The following is a 21883-nucleotide window of genomic DNA, read 5'->3' as shown; positions in this document are numbered from 1 at the left end:
TCCAAGTCATTGCTAGCTCATGGCTGTTCTGTGACTTGTGTAAAATGAGTTATGGGCTCAAGCCAATTCACAGTGGATGCCCTTGCACTTGGGCCTTGTGTTGAAAGTCTTAGTGCAGGGACCGAGAGTTAATAGGGTACCAAAACTGATTCTCTGACCTCTTGTGTTTTTCTCTGTACAGAAAGACTGAAGTGGGTGGAGAACTAAGGCTAGAACTTATTATGCCAAACCTTACTTGTATTGTTAGCACATCTTTCCAACCCTTCCACCCCATTCCTCTTCTCTGATTGATCCAAGTGTTTGTGTTTAGTCACAAAGCTGACTGTGAGCTATCTGAGGTGGGGACTGTCCATTTGTTAGTTGATTGTGCTAGGCATTGTACAATGGGGCCCTAATCTTTGGTTGGAGCCCCTCAGCGTTAATAGTGGTAAGGCTGGATGGGGAAACTTCAGATAGCCTCTGCTATGATGTGCCAGTGCAGAAGACAGAAGGCATAAGTCTCTGTGGCTGCTGTTCTGAAACCTATAACAAAACGACATTCCCTTAATTAAAAATGGTATATGGATCGGCTTAGAATGCAACATAGTGCCAGTGACGTCAGACTTTCTGAGCAGATCACATTTTTGTTTTGCCTGATATCGTCAAAGCTAACTATCCAATTATTTATTAGTTACAGGGTAGCCAGGAAAATCTCCTCCCTCTCATTGCTTCCATCTCTAAACATTTAATCATTTCTCTGCCAATAATTAATCTATCCACTTCTGTTCGATATATTTTCTGTGGTTTGTACTATCATTTCATAAATGTACAATTACCACAGCTGGTTGAAAAATTGTCGTCTAAATACTTTTGATGGAAAGTTAGTTTTTTTTATTCAACTGACATTTTTGAGAAAAAATCCATTTTCATAAATTTAGGGGTTTTCACTGAAAAATCAAAAATCCCTCAAATGACATTTTGAGGGGGAAGGTTGTTTTTTAAAGGGGAAACCCTAAAAATTTCAAAGAAAATATCATTTCCCAGTGTGCTTTAATAATTATTTATTCTTTACCTGGGTCTGCAGCTTTGAGAACCTTTTGACTGTAGTTTTCTGATCAATATCTGGTTATTGGAGTATTGCAGGTGTTTAGAGGCCATGCTGTCTGGGTGTGATGGACTAGACATTCAGGGGCAATCAGCCATGACTATCAACAAGACTTTTGGACTCTGAATGTGTTGTGATGAGGAAGCTGTCAATAATTATGACTGAACTAAAGTTTCCACTGAAAATAACTTTAACAGATTATGCAATGATTAATAATAATAATAATAATAAATATAAAAATACTTAGGACAGTGTGGATACCAGTCTAATAGGTTATACTGGCTGTAGAATGACCGTGCCTAATAGGGTACAGAATGTGAGCGAGGCCAAACAGCAAAAATTAAGATGTTTGTACACTAATGCGAGGAGCCTAGGTAACAAAATGGAGGAACTAGAGCTACTGGTGCAGGAAGTGAAACCAGATATTATAGGGATAACAGAAACATGGTGGAATACTAGTCATGACTGGACTACAGATATTGAAGGGTATGTGCTGTTTAGGAAAGACCAAAATAAAGGTAAAGGTGGTGGAGTAGCATTGTATATCAATGATGAGGTAGAATGTAAAGAAATAAGAAGCGATGGAATGGATAAGACAGAGTCCGTCTGGGCAAAAATCACATTGGGGAAGAAAACTATTAGAGCCTCCCCTGGGATAGTGCTTGGGGTGTGCTATAGACCACCGGGATCTAATTTGGATATGGATAGAGCCCTTTTTAATGTTTTTAATTAAGTAAATACTAATGGAAACTGCGTGATCATGGGAGACTTTAACTTCCCAGATATAGACTGGAGGACGAGTGCTAGTAATAATAATAGGGCTCAGATTTTCCTAGATGCAATAGCTGATGGATTCCTTCATCAAGTAGTTGCTGAACCAACTAGAGGGGATGCCATTTTAGATTTTGGTTTTAGTGAGTAGTGAGGACCTCATAGAAGAAATGGTTGTAGGGGATAGTCTTGGCTCACGTGATCATGAGCTAATTCAGTTCAAACTGAACGGAAGGATTAACAAAAATAAATCTGCAACTAGGGTTTTTGATTTCAAAAGGGCTGACTTTCAAAAATTAAGGAAATCAGTTAGAGAAGTGGATTGGACTGAAGAACTTATGGATCTAAAGGTAGAGGAGGCCTGGGATTACTTTAAATCAAAGCTGCAGAAGCTATCGGAAGCCTGCATCCCAAGAAAGGGAAAAAAATTCATAGGCAGGACTTGTAGACCAAGCTGGATGAGCAAGCATCTCAGAGAGGTGATTAAGAAAAAGCAGAAAGCATACAGGGAGTGGAAGATGGGAGAGATCAGCAAGGAAAGCTACCTTATTGAGGTCAGAACATGTAGAGATAAAGTGAGACAGGCTAAAAATCAAGCCGAGTTGGACCTTGCAAAGGGAATTAAAACCAATAGTAAAAGGTTCTATAGCCATATAAATAAGAAGAAAACAAAGAAAGAAGAAGTGGGACCGCTAAACACTGAGGATGGAGTGGAGGTTAAGGATAATCTAGGCATGGCTCAATATCTAAACAAATACTTTGCCTCAGTCTTTAATAAGGCTAAAGAGGATCTTAGGGATAATGGTAGCATGACAAATGGGAATGAGGATATGGAGGTAGACATTACCATATCTGAGGTAGAAGCGAAACTCAAACAGCTTAATGGGACTAAATCGGGGGGCCCAGATAATCTTCATCCAAGAATGTTAAAGGAATTGGCCCCCGAAATTGCAAGCCCATCAGCAAGAATTTTTAATGAATCTGTAAACTCAGGAGTTGTACCATATGATTGGAGAATTGCTAACATAGTTCCTATTTTTAAGAAAGGGAAAAAAAGTGATCCGGGTAACTACAGACCTGTTAGTTTGACATCTGTAGTATGCAAGGTCTTGGAAAAAATTTTGAAGGAGAAAGTAGTTAAGGACATTGACGTCAATGGTAAATGGAACAAAATACAACATGGTGTTACAAAAGGTAGATCGTGCCAAACCAACCTGATCTCCTTCTTTGAGAAAGTAACAGATTTTTTAGACAAAGGAAACGCAGTGGATCTAATTTACCTAAATTTCAGTAAGGCTTTTGATACTGTACCACATGGGGAATTATTAGTTAAAGTGGAAAAGATGGGGATCAATAGGAAAATTGAAAGGTGGATAAGGAATTGGTTAAAGGGGAGACTACAACGGATCCTACTGAAAGGTGAACTGTCAGGCTGGAGGGAGGTTACCAGTGGAGTTCCTCAAGGATCAGTTTTGGGACCACTCTTATTTAATCTTTTCATTACTGACCTCGGCACAAAAAGTGGGAGTGTGCTAATAAAGTTTGCGGATGATACAAAGCTGGGAGGTAATGCCAATTTAGAGAAGGATCGGGATATCATACAGGAGGATCTGGATAACCTTGTAAAGTGGAGTAATAGTAATAGGATGAAATTTAATAGTGAGAAGTGTAAGGTTATGCATTTAGGGATTAATAACAAGAATTTTAAGAATGCTGGGGACGCATCAATTAGAAGTAACGGAGGAGGAGAAGGACCTTGGAGTACTGGTTGATCATAGGAGGACTATGAGCCGCCAATGTGATATGGCTGTGAAAAAAACTAATGCGGTCTTGGGATGCATCAGGGGAGGTATTTCCAGTAGGGATAAGGAGGTTTTAGTACCATTATACAAGGCACTGGTGAGACCTCACCTGGAATACTGTGTGCAGTTCTGGTCTCCCATGTTTAAGAAGGATGAATTCAAACTGGAACAGGTACAGAGAAGGGCTAGGATGATCCAAGGAATGGAAAACTTTTCTTATGAAAGGAGATTCAAGGAGCTTTTCTTGTTTAGCCTAACTAAGAGAAGGTTGAGGGGAGATATGATTGCTCTCTATAAATATATCAGAGGGATAAATACTGGAGAGGGAGAGGAATTATTTAAGCTCAGTACCAATGTGGACACAAGAACAAATGGATATAAACTGGCCACCAGGAAGTTTAGACTTGAAATTAGACGAAGGTTTCTAACCATCAGAGGAGTGAAGTTTTGGAATAGCCTTCCAAGGGAAGCAGTGGGGGCAAAAGATCTATCTGGCTTTAAGATTAAACTCGATAAGTTTATGGAGGAGATGATATGATGGGATAACATGATTTTGATAATTAATTGATCTTTAAATATTCATGGTAAATAGGCCTAATGGCCTGTGATGGGATGTTAGATGGGGTGGGATCTCAGTTACCCAGGAAAAAATTTTCTGGCTAGTGAAACTTGCCCATATGCTCAGGATTTAGCTGATCGACATATTTGGGGTCAGGAAGGAATTTTCCTCCAGGGCAGATTGGAAGAGGCCCTGGAGGTTTTTCGCCTTCCTCTGTAGCATGGGGCACGGGTCACTTGCTGGAGGATTCTCTGCTCCTTGAAGTCTTTCAACCACGATTTGAGGACTTCAATAGCTCAGACATAGGTGAGGTTTTTCGCAGGAGTGGGTGGGTGAGATTTTGTGGCCTGCGTTGTGCAGGAGGTCGGACCAGATGATCATAATGGTCCCTTCTGACCTTAGTATCTATGAATCTATTTAAAAAGCACATGTTTATAGAACTAAATAAATCCATAAACTGAATGCAAGGCTTATCCATTTCTAAATAGCTCTAAAACCAATAAAGATGTACCTTTTGAATTATGATTGCTTCTACCTCTGCTTAACAAAGCTGTGATCAAGTATAACACCAGCTGCAGATTCAAATAAGTATGTGATATACTTCAACTCTAAGACCCTTAACAGAAAATACACCAGGATTTACTGTAAAATTCCATGGAGCAGTAGAGCAAATGGTAGGTAAGTACTAAGTCAACGGGTCTTGGGTTACTTGGAGCTTTTAAAGTAATCAATACTTTCCAGTCATATTAGCTCATAAGAAGATGGAAGATGACATTAATATCTGTCTCTTTTTCCTCTCTATACTTACTCATACTCTTGCTTTAATCAATTTATGCTGGAATCAATAATAATATAGAAAACAACACTGTTGTTTAAAAATAACACATTTGATCCGTATTGACTGGCTTGTTGTAGCTAATTTATATGGTGTTTCATTGGAGTAAATAATTATTTTCTTTTTCTATCTCTAAATGGAAAATTCATACCCCTGAAAACTCTGGAGTAGCATGTGCTATTCCCCATGGTGGTATTTGTTCCGAATAAACAGTACGATAATACTACAATATCCATTTTAGTAAAATCTTGTAGGGTAGTTTCAAATAATAATACTGAGCATTTATGTAGTATATTATGATTTTAAAAGCAGGGTACAGACATTAACTAAAGTTAATTAACATTAACCTTTTAATCAATCAGCTCTGCACTAGTATACATTCAGAGTTACCTGAAATAATTTCACTCTTTGGTTGAAGGAACTGATTCTTTGCCTTTGATTCTGTATCAGAGAAATGGAGCAGTGCTTCCAATATATTGTCATTGGGTCCAATACTGCATTCCTTACCCAGGCAAGTCAAGATTAGAGGTGGTCAGAAAACAGACGTTCCACAGGAAATTCTGACATTCTGAAGTTTGTTTTTGTTCCAAATTGGAATTAAAAGTTTTGAAATTTCTCACAAAACAGTTCTTCATTGATGATCAAATAAGCACAATCCCTTTTGATGTCATGTCATGATACCTAAGTGAATTTACATGAGCGTAATCTCAATAGACCTTTGTGGATCCAATACTCACTGATAAAGTGTTCTTGGTGTTGTAAGAAAGTAACTTTTGATTTGCAGTGTGCCCATCAACCTGTTCTTCAATATAGACGCTATAAAGTCCAAATATACCCCCTTCCTGGGAGCCTGGTTTTACTACACAAATTGAGAATAATATTACATAAAGTTTAGCTCATACCTTCTTGGTTGGGCCTAGAGTTCCTGTATCAGGACCACTCCTGATCATCTCACCGCCACCACCAATCCCACCTCCTTTACAGCTGAGCGATTTAATGAGACACCTGTCTCTTAGTCAGCAGAACTCACTTTGCCCATTCTCAGCATGATTAACGCCTGCTGACAAGGTAGGGTTTTTTTTTTCAGGAAAACATTACCAGACGGGTATATACCTCTACCCAGATCCATGCCCAGGGCATGCTGTCTGGGTTCCTATCCCATGCATAACCCCTTTAGGCTGCAGCTGAGTGGCACACAGTGCATCTCAAGAGAAGGAGGTGTAAAGGTGGCTTTCAGGCCTTTCTAGTCCTCAGTCCTAGGTTTGGAGGTTGCTTTAATTTGCAGAGGATGCCATTTGGTCCAAGGGCCCGATACAACAGCCAAGAATCATAAGGGCATAGGGAAGCTTAGGCCACATCTCCTTCTTCCAGCCACACTCCCTCTCCTGGCAGCCAGGAGAAGAATGGCATAGGAGCTGCCACAATGACTCTCCACCACTGGGAAGGTGCTTTCAGGGCTGGCTACACTAGCTGAGAAGCTGTTTTGCATTAGCAGCACAACACATCCCTCATGCAGAATAGAATGTGATCCTATGTGTCCATCTCTACTACTGTTACTGGGATGAAGATCATAATGGTGAGTTACAGAACATGGGTTAATCTTCAGAAGCATGTGAACGCTTTTTTGCTTTAATCTGTATTCTACCAAAACACAGACGCTTTTGGAATTTTTTGAGGGGAGGGGAAAGTGTTTGATATTGTGTTTCAATTGCCTTCCCATTTTAGCTGGTTTTGTCCCTCACGTTCCTATTTTGTACATTCTTTCCATTGGCTGGGCTGTTGAATGAACAAATGTCGCTCTCAGAGTGAGGTTAAATGCCAGGATGATGGAGTATCCAATGTAGTTGTAGTTGAGCTGGTACCAGGATAATAGAGAGATAAGGTGGTTGAGGTAATATCTTTTATTGGACCATGTCATGGGGCGGGACTCACCCCTGCGGCACCTCCTGCTGGTCTCTCAGGGAATTAGCTCTTCCAACCTCCAGAGCGCCCTCTGCAGGCTAGTGTCCTACTTGCCGTTGGCTCCGTGTCCCTTCCAGACCCCAGTGCCCCTTTTACCCAGGGTGCTGCCCCCTGGCAGTACCCCCACAGTCTCTGGGTCTCCCCTCCCCAGGGAACCCCCCCCACTATCCCCACCTTGCCTCAGTCTTTAGCTCAGTCTTAGCTGGGGTGGACTACAGTGTATAAGCCAATCATCACAGGCAAGGGGGGTTTGGACCTGCTGCCTCTGCCTAACTGTGGGCTGCCCCTGAAACTCCAGTACCCCTTTTGGCCTTACACTAGGCCTGCAGCCTGGGGGATTTCCAGGCCAGAGATCCCCAGCTCCTCTGGCCTTCCCCCACCCCTGCTCTACCTTAGGTACCCAGTTACACTCCCCAGCAGCCAGGCCCTTCTCCCTGTAAAGGCAGAAAGAGAGTGTCTGCTCCTGGCCCACTGCCCTCCTATAAGGGCCAGCTAAGCCAGATTGGGGCATGGGCACAGCTGAGTCTGCTTCTCCCAATCAGCCTGGGATCTGCTTGCTCCCAGCCACAACCCTCTCCTGGGCTGATGTCAGGCCCTTCAGGTGACCACCCTGCTGCAGACCAATTTCTGTTGGTGAGAGAAACAAGCTTTCAAGCCACAGAGAGCTCTTCTTCAGGTCTGGGAAAGCTACTTTGAGCGTCCAAATGCTCAGAGTAGCTTTCCCAGACCTGAAAAAGAGCTCTCTGTAGCTCGAAGGCTTGTCTCTCTCACCCACAGAAGCTGGTTCAATAAAAGATATTACCTCAACCACCTTATCTCTCTAGGATGATGGAGTGTAAGACCACGAAACTCTATGCTGTGTTCATGAATTTGGCCTAGTATTTATTTTGGATACTTTTGCTAGGAGATATAGATGGCCTAGCTCTGAGTGCCTGGGTATCCACTGACCCAGACCACGGTGAAAAGAGTTACTTTTGACCTCATTTGTTCCAGGATTTGTATTGGGACCTAATCTTGTACTCCCAGTTAAGATCTGTAGCTCTCAGGCAGGATCTTGTTTAAAAATTCTATTGGTATAATGTTCATCTTTGGATATCAGGGAATTTATCGTTGAACTGGGGCGGGGGGAGCGGTTCTCACTTCACTGGTCTTGCAAGCCTCAAAAATATTGATTTTGTACAGATCTAAGAGCTTCAATGAATCCAACCTCAACAAAACAATCACTAACCTAGAGCAATCATGCCACAATCACGGGCTGTGATCTTGCCAAATCTCACAAACTAAGCAAGGTGGACCTAGTAAGTACTTAAAATGGAAATTTACAAGGTAAAAAGGAATTTGTGTATCATTAGGGCACCAGACTGCAGCTGCTGTTCCATCATCTGACAAATTATACCATATTAACTAATGGAAAATAACTGATATTTCTATAACCTTTACTGCCTAGATGCATTTTGAATTATGTTGAATGATCATATAATCAAAGACCCTTTTGTAATACGGAAGCATAAGAGGACTGTGTTGACATTGGTATGGGAACTTATATGCTATTAAAACTTCTGGACCACATTTTCAGCCAGTCTGAAAGTTGGTCTCTGTAATTGCTCCCTCAAGTTTTGTGCACACCAAGAGTTGTGTGTAATGTGTACAAAAGGGTACTTGTGTGTGTGTGTGTGGGGGGGATGGACTTAATAATGAGAAATCTAATTGCCAAGGGTGACTGAAGTGCATCTCTCCATGAACATTGTCTTCTTTATGGAAAGTAAAGTTTGTCTAACAGCTTGGAAGAACTTGACTGTGGAAATGCATTGCAATAATTTAAATTAATGTCTCTGTTGAATGATGTTCTTTTATAATTAACTAAATCATAAACATGGCCATCTAATCTACTCAAGAAGAGAATGGCTTGCAAATCAGTTATGTAGTTATGGACAATAAGCATCAGGGATTCCTTATGTCTGAAAATACAATCTGTTAGCATGAGGTCTGTTTAGCATAGCAAATTTTTTTTTCTTGTTTGAACAAACATGACTTGTGCAAACTATTGTTTCTAAGTACAGAGTTAATTTGCAAGCAGTGATTGCTAGATTTCTAAGTAAATGAAAATGAATGATGAAAGAATGTGTTTAGCTATTTGTTGAATTCACTCATTTATTAGTGTTAGATTCAAAAGATACTGGGCCAGATTCTCTGGCTTGTTTCCATCCCTTTTGCACCATCTGAGATGTACAGAGGACCAGAATATGGCTGTAGCTACCTAGCTGAAAATTGCCTTGGTGGAAGGCAGGATAGCTCTCAGCTGCTGTAAAGCCAGCAAAGCTTGTATCTATGACAATGGCCCTCAGCCTAAGACAGTTTTTAGGGGCTGGGAAGCATGGGGTGGAACACAGCTTTGCTTTGTCAGTTCACAGTTGGTATACCGGCCTTTAGGAACTGTAATAAGCTGTTGTAAATTTAAAGCAATCCCCTCTAGATATCTCCCAGGATCCACTACTTTCAGGATAGGTACCCAGAAAGCACTGCAACTGAAATGGTTTGGAACAGCAGGAATATGAGTGCAAGGGAACCTGAAGCTGTTCTTAAAGAAGTTCACCATGGCTCAAGTGAAGACACTGGCATTTATGCTTAAATTAGTTTACTGCAATAGGTTCAGTTACAAACAGTCCAATCCTGAGTGCAGACACGGCCACAGATTTAATCCCTCAGGAAGCTGCACTTTGGCAATGATATGTGACCCAGGTATAACTTGGTGTCAACTTGTGGAGGGCACAGGAGGGTTTTACAGGGATCCCCTGGATCAGCTATACGCATAATAATTCACTAATGGGAAGTCTGTGCTGAGAGCCAATGGCCAACTGGTCATCAGAATCATTGTGAAATATATGTATAGATACTAGTTAAGGAGTTATGAGTCTATACTGAAAATTTTGTTCTTGAGGCCCGTAACCAGGAGGTGGCATGTCTCAGACAGGTTTTTTCAGGCACGGGGTAGCAGACACCTATTTCAGTATCTGGTCATTTTGTAATGTGTCTCACAATGTATGCCTATTTGCACACTGAGCCAGATATCAATTAAGAGATTGTGAAATCTACAAGAAAGGAATATACAGGAAAAAACAACCAGCAGTGCTGGGGATGTAGGGTAGGGTGGAGTGGGGAGATGGTCCTGTTTATAATTAAGGACAATGGATTGTTCTGATATATCAGGGAGTGCAAACAGACACCCTGGATTTTTCACTGAGGAGGCAAGCGATGGCGTGACTTGTCTCATGAATAGTAGATCACAGTCAAGTCTGGCTAGAAGGACTTTTGGGTAAGAATTGCTCTGTAAGACATGAATGTATCTAGCTTAGCAAGTCTAGATTCTAGAATGCATCTTATGATTTTATTTTATATGTAACCATTGGTTCCCAACACTAAACTTTTAATTGTTTTCACTGTAAAAATATCTAAGTGTTGTGTGTCAAATGGAGTGATCTTAGGTGACACTAGTAAGCTGGAGTGTACTGCTGCCTTGGAAGCAATGAATCTGAGTACCGTTATTATTCAGTGAAACAGGGACTGGATATTCCAGGCAGACACTTGGAGGGTTTGGGGATTGGAGTGTGCATATTGCTGAACTGGAGAGAGACAGTGGGGTCTGCATAGGCCTAGAAGGGAGTGCTTGTGTTCCTGTAGCCACTGGAGTTGGTCAGACACAGACAAGGCTTCCTCATGCTAAGTATGGGTGGTAGCGAGGAGCCTCACGACCCTGGATAGTGTCACTTATTAATTTTTGAAACTCTGATCCAGATCAGGTGACTGGAGGTAGTAAACAAGGTTATGAATTTCAGAAGTGCTGAGTCCTACCCTAAAAGTCCAGTTTCTGCTGCAGTGTGTGAGGTGTTTGACACATAGTAAGTCAGTTTGCAATGCTCTTTGGGATTCTTCTAAATAGACAGCACCCCCATAAGTTATAATCAACTTTCTCAGACTATGTGCTTGCTTGTCAGTGTAAAAATCCTGTTCTATCTGTGGACTACTTGTGCAGAAAATATCTCTGTCTCAAGGATGGTAAACCTATCAACCTTACCAGGGAAGGCTTACTGATTCTTGTTGCTTGTTCGCCCTAGCTGTCGTGGCTAGTCTGAACTGAATATAATTAGATGAGCTCCATGAACTCAAGGGAAACAGCTTTTCCTTTTTTACAGCTCCTTATAAACAGGACATAAAAAGAGAATGAATCAGTTTTGCCTTCTACAAAATGGTCAGTTTTTGCCATTTCATTATCTGACCCTATTCATCAAACCAATGAAAATGAAAATACAGCACTCAAACACCTCTTACCTGAACACAGAAACGTATTCTGAAGAGACATGCCAAACCGGCAAACAAAACCCACAAAAATTGGGCTTGTTTTTGGCTTAATTGGCTTGTGAGTTGCTAGTTTTTGGCTTGTAGATTGTTGTTTGTTGTAGCTTGTTGCTTCAATTTTTTTGATAGGCTCTGGGCAAGCAGGGCTGACTTTAGTTTTTTTGCCACCCCAAGCAAAAAAAAATTTGGTCGACCTCACCCCCCTTTTTTAGGGGGGGGAGCTTTTACACATGTTTGCACTTTGCAATTTTTTTTGGTTTGTTTTGGGTTTTTTTGACTGTTTAAAATTTTTAAAAAATGAAAACAGAGACTTTGTAGTTAGTGAAATAAAACAATTTCCTACTAGTGTACTCATTTAATTTTAACAAAATCACAATTACAAACAATTTGGGTGCAACTATACACTGTAATGAAAAACATTAGTGTCTTCTGGTGCGCCCCGTTTCTCATAAATTAAAAGAATTTATATGAACTGAATTTTTCTGGTTTTTATACTTGCGTAGTCTTTTAATAATTCAGTGAAATCTAAATTTTTTTGCAATGGTACTTTCAACTGAAATTAATGCGAGTCCTGACAAACGATTGAGACATGGTGGACCTCAAATAATTTTTTAGTAATTTCAGTTTTGAGAAACTGCGCTCACCAGAAGCCACTGATACTGGTAATGTTAAAAGAATGCGTAATGCTATAGCAGTGTTTGGAGTGAGGTGCTCGGTGCTTTACATCCCGCCCGCGGGCCCCCAGCCCGATCTCAGACCCGCCCCCACTCCCGCAGAGGGTACAGTAACCGACAGAGAGGCTGGGGGGCGGGTCAGCCGCGGGGAGGGGGGCGGACCAGGGGCACCCGCCCAGTGCTGAGCTGCCTGGGGCAGCGGGTCCCTTACCAGCTGCAGGCCTGTGCCTTTTTCTGCCTTAAGACGTGTGTCCCAGCCAAACAGTAGGGCTAGACATCTCTCCCAATCAGGAGCTTCATAGGCAAGATGCTTTTTGAGCTAGTTGTGCCCCAGGGGAGAGCAGGAGGGAGAATAATTTTATCACAAATCTCCTTAATCTAGAACATAAGAAAGATTAAAATATAGAACCGTCTTGTCTTGCACAGAACAGAAATTCTGCTATCAGCAACATAGCTCAATCTCACAATAAAGATAATAAAAGTTGCACTCATGAAACTGACAGCAGAACTTGGTTTTTAATCTTTCAAAAGCATTAAGGTAAAGGAGCAGGATGGGGCAAGCACGGCGCACCTGCAAGTTGGCAGATGATTGGCCAAATGGTTTGCTTAGCAAATCTTTGAATTGTAAGTATCCTCACACCTTCTTGTCAACTGTCTAAATGGGCCATCTTGAGTATCACTACAAAAGTTTTTTTTCTCCTGCTGATAATAGCTCACCTTAACTAATTAGCCCCTCACTGTTTGTATGGTAACTTCCAACTTATCTGTATATGTATGTATATATATATATATCTATATATCTTCCATTCTATGCATCCGATGAAGTGGGCTGTCTCCCACGAAAGCTTATGCTCTAATAAATTTGTTAGTCTCTAAGGTGCCACAAATACTCCTGTTCTTTTTGCAGATACAGACTAACACGCTGCTACTCTGAAACCTTACATAGGATAGATTTTAGTTGCTTCACCCTTTATGGCAAAAGTTGCATGACCACATGTGCTACTATTTCATAAGTATACTTCCAATCCCTAAAAATAATCCCTCACAAAAGCAAGTACTATCTAGCATGGGATGTGCAATAGTACTTCACTGAGCTATATACAGTACCATAGCATAAGTAAACCAGTGGGTTTTAACCTTTTGAAAGACTTGCTAGTGGTATATACTGAATATAATGTTGTTGTGTCCCCACTAGCCCTTCAAAGGGAAGTTGCAATGTTTGCATGTACATTTCAGTACATCAGCATAGAAAAAAACCTGTGAAGGTCTTGGTTTCAAAACCATTACTGCTCCTCTTACAGTCCCTTGTCAGTGTTAAATATGACTGGGTAATACATTTTAAATTCTGTAGTCTGCTGAGATTACATATTCCCTTTCCTCAAAACTCGCTCCTTCCACTGTGAAGCCAGTAAAAACTGAAGCAATCCTTAAACCAAATCAGGGAGTATTCCTAAAATTAATGCCAACTACTGTTGGAAATGATGTGCTTGCATTAAGTTTTCTGAAGTTTGTTCACTATTGAATGACTTTGTATGAGAAACAGAGATAATGTAGTATAAACTGTGCATGTAAACTAGTGGTTTCAACTGATTTATGCTTTAGACTTGAGTCTAATTTATGAATTAGTTCTCTGTATAGATGTGTGTAAACAATGATTTTAAATTAGCTGCATAATGTATGGAAATAATTTAATCTTTGACTTTTCTGGTTAATATATACATGTGTAAACCTAACATTAATGCTCCATTACCCAATGATTTACTATGCCTTGTTTAAATATTGTATTCCCTTGAATTGTTGTTTGGAAACATTTACACATCCAAGATAAGCTTTGTAAATTGACTGTTTACATCACATTTCATTCAGTTTGCTCACTAGGGGCCCAATTCTCCTGCCCAAGTTAATGTGGAGCAGTGCCTTATTTTGCCAATAGTTCCCCCTCATTTCACTGTGAGCAGGGATGGCAGAAGTGAGCCCTAAATTAACTTCATTTTCCATTCAGATAGAGCTGTTCAGAGACTCCACTGCAGCACCAGCACTGTCCAAAACTATGCGTTGTTCCTTCTGCTGAGACAGGTGCCACCAAGTCAAATAAGAGCTGTGGTGACAGAGAGAGAAGTGAAAATCACATTTTAAAACTACCTGTATAGGCCTGATTCAGGTATAAATGAAAGTAGCTGTTTAATTCAACAGTTACTCCAGTTTACACCCGCTGAGTATCTGGCCCTATATGACCATTATCCAGTAATACAAAATAATTAAACAATAAAGGAAAATAGCAATATTATTCATTTTTATTTGACTGCAAAAATCTAAGAGCCAGATCCAGTTTCTGGTACGTGCTCTTTGAACTTTAAGGCAGCAGCTGAGGATACCCCAACCCTATGCCAACCCCCAGACTCTAACAATGGGGAAGTTTCAAGGTTGCGGGAGACAGGACCAGAGTGTAATGCTCCCCTGAGAGCTGCTCTCTTCTGGTGCAAGTTAAAGCAGCCCCACCTGTGCTGTCTCACTTTCATAGGTGCACTAAGAACGACTCTAGTGCGCCTGGGGATCTGACCTTAGGGCCTGATTCTGCTCTTACTTATACTAGTTTTACAACAGTGTAACCCAAACCACTTCAGTTAAGTTACTCCTGATTTACATTGGTGTTCATGAGAGCAGCATTAGACCCATAGATTTGGCTGGGAAGGGGCTCCTTGTCCTGTTCTCACTACAACAGAATCATCTGCTATGGGCAACAACTAGATTGTGAAGAGGTAACCCTCCCTATACCTCAAGGACAGCAGTGGATGGGACAGCATAGAACCAGTTTGGGGAAGGGGCAGGGTTGGATTTTTCTTGGGCTGGTTTGCATACTCCTTTTCCCCAATTAGCCCAATGTTGCCTAAATCTATGACTTCATTTTCTACTGTCTTTATCACATTTCACTTTATAACCACATTCACTTTCTCTCCCAGGCTGTGTATCACTAAAGTTGAATACAAGTTTTGCACACAAGCCAAATAGTTTGCTGCATGGGAATGCATTGGCCAGAGTTTACTGGCATGAGAGTTTGGGCATGTTTAGTAATGGTCTCTCTGTCTAAAAAACATTTTTCCATGTCCAATGAGATGCTCACTCACTGAGATGCCTGCCCCCATCATATGCCTGGTCAACAAATATAAAATGAGAATCATAAATATATCATGTCCTGATTTATTGTTTTTGCTATAGATACTGTATTTTCAATTATTTATCAAGTCACCTAGAGCCTGGGAGTCACTTTTTAAATTTAAATATATAAATATAGTGTTACTCTTCTGCCTAGTGGTAGCAGAGTTCAGTACCTCGTCTGGGTATTTTCTTAATATTACTTGTTTTATTTACACTATCTGTACACACCAGTTCTTGAACAGAAGTGATCACAAACGGCTGAGATTTCTACAATGTGCTTGCCTGCTGTGTCAAGATAGCAACGTCAGGTTCCCGAGGAGCAACACTGCCCCAAGAATTGAAAGATTAAGGTAGAGAGCAAACTCCCCTCCTGCTTGCCCCCTCCCCCCGAAAATACATCACAAACTAACAATGAACCATTTCGTCAAAGACCAACCAGTGATCACATGCTATGAAAAAGAACTTGCAAATCTGTTTGTAACAATGACATCTGTTGACTCCAATCATAGCAATAAAGTACATTAATCTTAAATGCACAAGTTTACACTTCACTTGGGGATATATGTTAGGCAGAGGGAACTCATATTTGCTACATTTTTGAAGGCTGGTTTTTAGAGACTGTATTCTCTCAATCAATGCTGAGGAGTAGGGGGCAAATAGCTCTAAAAGAACTCTGGAGTTTCACATGGCAGTAAGCCCTCTCCAGTGCAACTGTTGCTGCTCGTGGCTGCCACTTTCCATCCCTTAACCAACACAGTTTCCCCTCATGAGTACAGGCTGGGGGCAAGCACATGAAATCTACCACATTCTGGAAGAAATGCTGAACAAAGGGGGAGAGAATGGGAAGGGGGTGAGAAGCAACTTGACCAATAGGTAAATTATAGGACAATTTCTGTGATTGAATAATTAAATCATAAATGAGGCCCTGACTGAATATATCAACTCCCTCTACCAGAATAGTTACAGAAGTGGAATTCTTTCTTTTGCTTTCTGGGTAGAGGCCTTTATTTTTAGTAGCCAAAGAATGTAAATTCTGTTTCATGTATATAATTTGCTGTTGAGTGTGGTGTTGGTGTATGTTTGCAGCTAGGGAACACTGCAAACTGCACATGATATTAATAGGTTTCAGAGTAGCAGCCGTGTTAATCTGTATCCACAAAAAGAAAAGGAGGACTTGTGGCACCTTAGAGACTAACAAATTTATTTGACCATTTGTTAGTCTCTAAGGTGCCACAAGTCCTCATGATGTTAATGTGCATGTACTGTGTACTCAGACCTAGGGTCTTTATTTTCTGTATCACTAGTGTCACTCTCTGCCACTGCCAAACTAATCTTTGGATTCCTAACTTACCGATTTTTTTACTTCCTTTATATTGCTGCTCCTCTTCTGCTGTTTTCCTCTGGGAAGGTGATTACCTTCCTATGACACCAAAGCAACTCTGAGATTAGCCATCAGTAGTCTTGCAAGTAGCATATGGCCATTAACCACCCACTATAACACTGTCTTCTAGGACACAGGCAGATAACATGCATTTGCATGCTGTGCTCCACAGACTCAGGGAGAAAAGTATGTAAAGTGTATTCTCATATCCCAGTGTTCTAAAACACAGTACTCCTGAAATAATAAAATGCAAATTCACTGCAGCTGTCTCTAATAGACAGATGCAAAGGAAAAATGAAGGAAGAGAGATAAGGGCCCCTTCAAGTGCATTGACTTAGTTTAAAATTACAATAATTTAAGCTGTTCACAGACAGACTGGCACTAACCAGATTAACTAAAATAGCTTGGGATATACATTCACACTCACTGGCTCAGACCAGATTAACTAACATAGTTTTGAGTTTTTTATAGCAGCTTTCTGGTCTCTGACAACCTACCCTTTTGTTGCTGCTTGCCCTCCTCTATCAGAACCCAGGTTAGTACAACAGTAAGTGTACAAATTAAATTGACTTCTGTTAACTCTGGTATGAACTCTGGAGCAGCCTAATCTCTGCTGGGATGGATTAAAGAATGAAACCTTGTGATATCAGACCTTTCAGCCTAGTGATTGCCTGATGTGGTACAAAAGCCGATATGAATCTATCAATTTAAAAACCCGTTAGAAATTACATTTAACAATGTTCAAAAATTGAAAGAAAATATAACTTAGCAAAAATAAGAACAAAATAAGTAACAATACTTCTTAACATAATATAACTGCAGACAGAGCCACTGTGCAGAAGGCTGGTAGAAATTATCATCCATATTTTACACAGCGAGAAACTGAGTTAGAGGTTAAGGCCTAAATTTTCAATGGTCTAATTCTGGGTTTCTATTCTTAGACACCAACTGGAGTTATGGATGCTCAGCACCTTCGTAAATAGGTTTAGGAGTGTCTAATGACTTATCCAAGCCACAGGAGGAGTCCGTGTCAAAGGCAGGATTAGAACTCAAGAGTTCTTGTCTCCCAGTTTGCGTTCTCAGCGCTCACAATTTTATCATGAGCCAAACAATATTTAGTGATTTTCTTAATATCCCAGCTCCTTGAGTTGAGATCTCAGCTTTCATTTAAAAATAATATTTTTAGTTTTGTCTTTGCTTTCTATACAATATTAAATTTTTTTAAAAACTGCAATAGCATGGTTGGATTTCAAAAAACTATGTTTATTAATTAAATACAAATATACAAGACATAGCTACTTATGTGCACTGCTGCTGCAGCAGGGTTCTGAATGGCTTCTAAACAAAAGACAAAGAGGTCAACTAAAAGGCTCCCAAATGGTTTAAATGGTTCTTATACACTAGCCCTAATGATTGAGTAGAAAAGCTGAACATGTGACCCAAGCATGCACGTACCCAAGATGCAAAAACCGAAAGGCAAAAAAAAAACAACTCAGCATGTATTTTTTTAAAATATCTTGAGTTTTTAAGCCAAACTTATGATTTTTGTGGGTGCTAACTCATGACTTTTGAATGCTTGAGGTTGGCAATACCAGTACACTCACGTTGATTTGATTTCTTTCGTTTCTGTAGTATGTAACAAACATATATCTGGGTCCAAAATGCAGACTGTTCCACATTATGGATCACTGGAAAGGTATTTGATGATACCATCAGATGCCCATTAAAATAAACTGTCTTTTTGTTGTTGTTGATTCTGAAAAATCTTTTAGCAGCACTGGGAAACACTTTGGGCTACGGTCATACTCTTTTGTAAGTAAAAGTGAGTTGAAAATATCTATTCTCTGAGGGCTGCCAAACTTCCTTTCAGATTCTACTACTTCAAAAACACATATCCTGGGATAAGGATCTAGTTTTTGAACTAGTTTGAAGAATGTTATTTCTAAAGTATTTGTCAGTGTTCATACAGCAATGAGCATCGTATCTGTAGCTGCATAAAGAGTGTTGAGTAGAGATCCTTGTACTGAAACATTTGGATTTAAAAAAAACAGGTTTCAAATGTATCAAAGCTTTGAGGTGTTAAGATCTGCATTTTGGAGTTGGCCCATTATAAAGTATGGGTCATTTGTAGGACCACATATTCGACTTGTGTAAATCAATATAGATACACTAAAGCCAATATGTTTAGACCATCTGAGAATTTGGCCCACAAAATACTAACCTGGGTTCACTTTTCAAATATCCCCCAACCTCAGGCAGGGTTAGCATGTTCCTATCTGGGGTTTCAGTTTAGTTCCATCTCTAGTTTTGTAAGATCTGGCCTGAAAGCACAGTGGGCTCCCTTATAAGTTTCTTACTTGAAAATACATCAATCCTGTTCCTAATGACAAATATCATTATCCAAAGCACAGTTTTTTGTATAAAAGACCAGAGTTTTGTTTGTTCCATGATGAATTAACTTGGACATGCATTTGACCAAAAGGCCCCATATTACAAATATGAGCCAACAGTATTTCTTGTGAGCACAGTTTTGTGTACATAGGCCATTAGATACTGTAATCCCATCTCACGTTTTGGAAGATAATTCTCACTGGTGTTTTCTCACAGAGTGTTTTTAAAAAAATTAAAGCATTGTGTTGTAAATAAATATGTTGTTAAGGGGAAGGGAAGGCACATTAAACATAAGGGTTAGCATGGAATAAAGTGCAAATGTACTTGTGGAAGTAGACAAATGGGTGATCAAGGCTGATATCCTTGGTTAAGTGTGCATGTGTGTGTGTAGAGGAGCAATATGATTAAACACCAGAGCAAGTAAGGAGAAAGGGGTTAGGGCCTTAAAGAAAAGAACAAGATATTTGTATTTGATGCAGTAAGGGAAAGTCAGGGGCAGAAACCAAAGCAGCAGTGACATGGTAGCCTGAAGGGTCAGGAAAATGATTTAACAGCAGCATTCAGATGAACCCAAAGTGGGGAGCGTGACACATATTGCAACCATGTGCGGTATTATTGGAGACCATATTGTATTTTATGTTGAAAGCATGAAAAGCTCAAAAAGCCACGATACTGACTGGGCCAGACAGTATGAGCTATACAGTATTCATAGCTCTTGCTAGAATGCAAGTGATGTTTATTTGTGTGTTCTGGGAATCACTAGGGGGTGACTAATGCAAAATCACAAGGCTGGCTTTGAAGCTTGACCACCTGGGGACTATGGGACGAGGGCTATCTGTTTTCAAGAGGCTGGGAGACAAAGCAAGACTTTTTGTATAAAAGGCTGAGTTTAACAACTCAGGGTCTTCTTTTAGAGTCAACAAATAGGCCTTTTTTTGGCCCTAAGGTGACCTCAACCCTGGATGGTGTAAGGACTTTGTTCTACGAGGGCCCCATAAGACCAGTGGGCAATTTCTGATACATTTAATGAGCATATAGGACTTTTGTTTTCTCTGTATGGTTTTCTATCCTGGATGAATTACTCTGCTGAGAAAGAAAGGGCTCTGTGGTAATTTATAACTGCCGGCATTTTCTGGTCATAGTCCTGGGACAGGAAGTACAGCACATCACAAATTGGCTTGTGGGAGATATTTCAGTGTATGGCAGGGAACTATGCAGCCTTAAAACCCCTGGTCAGAAGGGAGTGGGACATAGGTCCCTGTACAGAGACAGCTGACAGCTAGAGGCCTGAGACTTGACTGGGGACTCCAGGAGTGGACTGCAAAGGGATGATACAAGTTCAGTTACCCTGAAATTGTGGCGGGAGATGGGTATCCCGAAGGACTAAAAGAAGGAAGTGATGGAAATCAAGATCGGAGATGAGAGTTTTAGCTGTGGAGAGAAAAAGGGGCTTATTTTGGAACATTACAAAGAATTAGCAGGCCAGCATGGCTTCCCACACTTTCACTTTGCTCCCTGCAGTTTGTTTGCTTTAGGCCTTCTGCTCAGCTAGACCAGTAATTTGTATTACTGCAATGTTTGGAGGCTAGCAGGGATTGGGGCTGCAGTGTGCTAAACACACAGCACAAAATAACAAACAGTCCTTGCCCTGAGGAATTTACAATCAAAAGTGCCAGAAATGAGGAAGGGTAGGAGAAGGGGATCTAGGGTGACGAGATGTCCCAATTTTATAGGGACAGTCCCGATTTGTGGGTCTTTTTCTTATATAGGCTCTTATTATCCCCTACCCCCTGTCCTAATTTTTCACATTTGCTGTGTTGTCACCCTAGAGGGATCTAACATACAGTGATGGGTTGCCCAAATCTTATTAGTGCCACAATTTTTCTCCCCATGGGGCTGGTGGATTTTGGTGGTGGATGGTGTTTTTGCAAAGAGTGGATTAGCTCAGTGGAAAGCCAAAGCAAGGAAGAGGGACACTGAAGGGGGGGGGAGTAAGGGGGCGAGGGAAGGCAGCAGATGGAGTGAAGCCACGATAACGAGACCGAGGGGAAGGGCTGGCTGCGGTTGAAGCAAATAACCCCTCAGCACAGAGGAGAGAATCTCCGTCGTGGAAGCTCTGGGAACCAGCTGACGCCAAAAGCAGCCGTGCTCGCCGCAGGCTGCCTGTGACGGGCTCCGTCCGTCTCTCTTCCCAAGTCCAGGCTGCTGGGGGGCGGCGTGGGGGGGTCCCCGGGAACCTGCAGCCCTGGCGGGAGAGAGCTGCTTCCCCCTGCGCGGGGCTGCTGCTGTTTGCGGCCTGCAGCGCGCCCGGGCAGGCGGCATGGACCTCCTCGGCCCGGCTGCCGGGAAGGGGCCCCGGCGGCCACGCGCTCTGCGCGGGATCCTCGCGCCGGACCCGTTTTAACCCCGCCGCCGCCGCCGGCAGCGCGAGGAAGGGCCCCGGCGCGGGTCGGCCCGGCCCGCGGCTCCCTCCCCGCTGGGCGCTAGGGGTCGCTGTGGCGCGGCGGCGGGTCGGAGAGATTCCCCGGCGGCGTCCCAGGCTCCTCTGCGGGTAAACAGCGATGGCCGCCGAGGAAGGAGGCGGAGAGCCCGACAACAACATGGGGAATCACCTGCAGCTCCTACCCGGTAGTGGCCGCTGCCGCCGCCGCCCCGGGCCGGCTGCCTGCGCGGGGGGAGAGCGAGGGGCGGGCTGGGCGAGCGGGGTGGAGAAGAGGAGCTCGGCTGGAGGGGGGCGCGAGGGGCAAGGGGCAGGGCCCCGTGGGATGGGGGGCGCAAGGGGCTGCGGGGGGGGCCAGGGCCCCGTGGGATGGGGGGAGCAAGGGGCTGCGGGGGGGGGCCAGGGCCCCGTGGGATTGGGGGAGCAAGGGGCTGCGGGGGGGACAGGGCCCCGTGGGATGGGGGGAGCAAGGGGC

At 42.0% G+C, this 21883-nt stretch overlaps 1 protein-coding gene across 8 annotated transcripts in view; it reads left to right on the top strand.

The window, feature by feature from the left end:
• The first annotated feature begins 12279 nt into the window (after positions 1-12279).
• CRBN (cereblon) overlaps positions 12280-21883 on the top strand; it is a 58403-nt gene continuing 48799 nt past the window's right edge. For 2 of the 8 annotated variants that reach the window (XM_043550931.1, XM_043550930.1), the window contains exons 1-2: positions 12280-12290; positions 21508-21596. In XM_043550931.1, the coding sequence (XP_043406866.1) occupies positions 21530-21596 (67 nt within the window). In that variant the 5' untranslated portion in view covers positions 12280-12290; positions 21508-21529. Of the gene's footprint in view, positions 12291-21450; positions 21597-21883 lie in introns of those variants that run through there. The other 6 variants (XM_037903769.2, XM_037903768.2, XM_037903770.2 and 3 more) reach the window with 5 other exon arrangements.

The sequence above is a fragment of the Chelonia mydas genome, chromosome 7 (assembly GCF_015237465.2).
Source record: "Chelonia mydas isolate rCheMyd1 chromosome 7, rCheMyd1.pri.v2, whole genome shotgun sequence".
Lineage (NCBI taxonomy): Eukaryota > Metazoa > Chordata > Testudines > Cheloniidae > Chelonia > Chelonia mydas.
The sequence above is the reverse complement of the archived record's forward strand: the minus strand, read 5'-3'. Positions and strand labels throughout refer to the sequence as shown.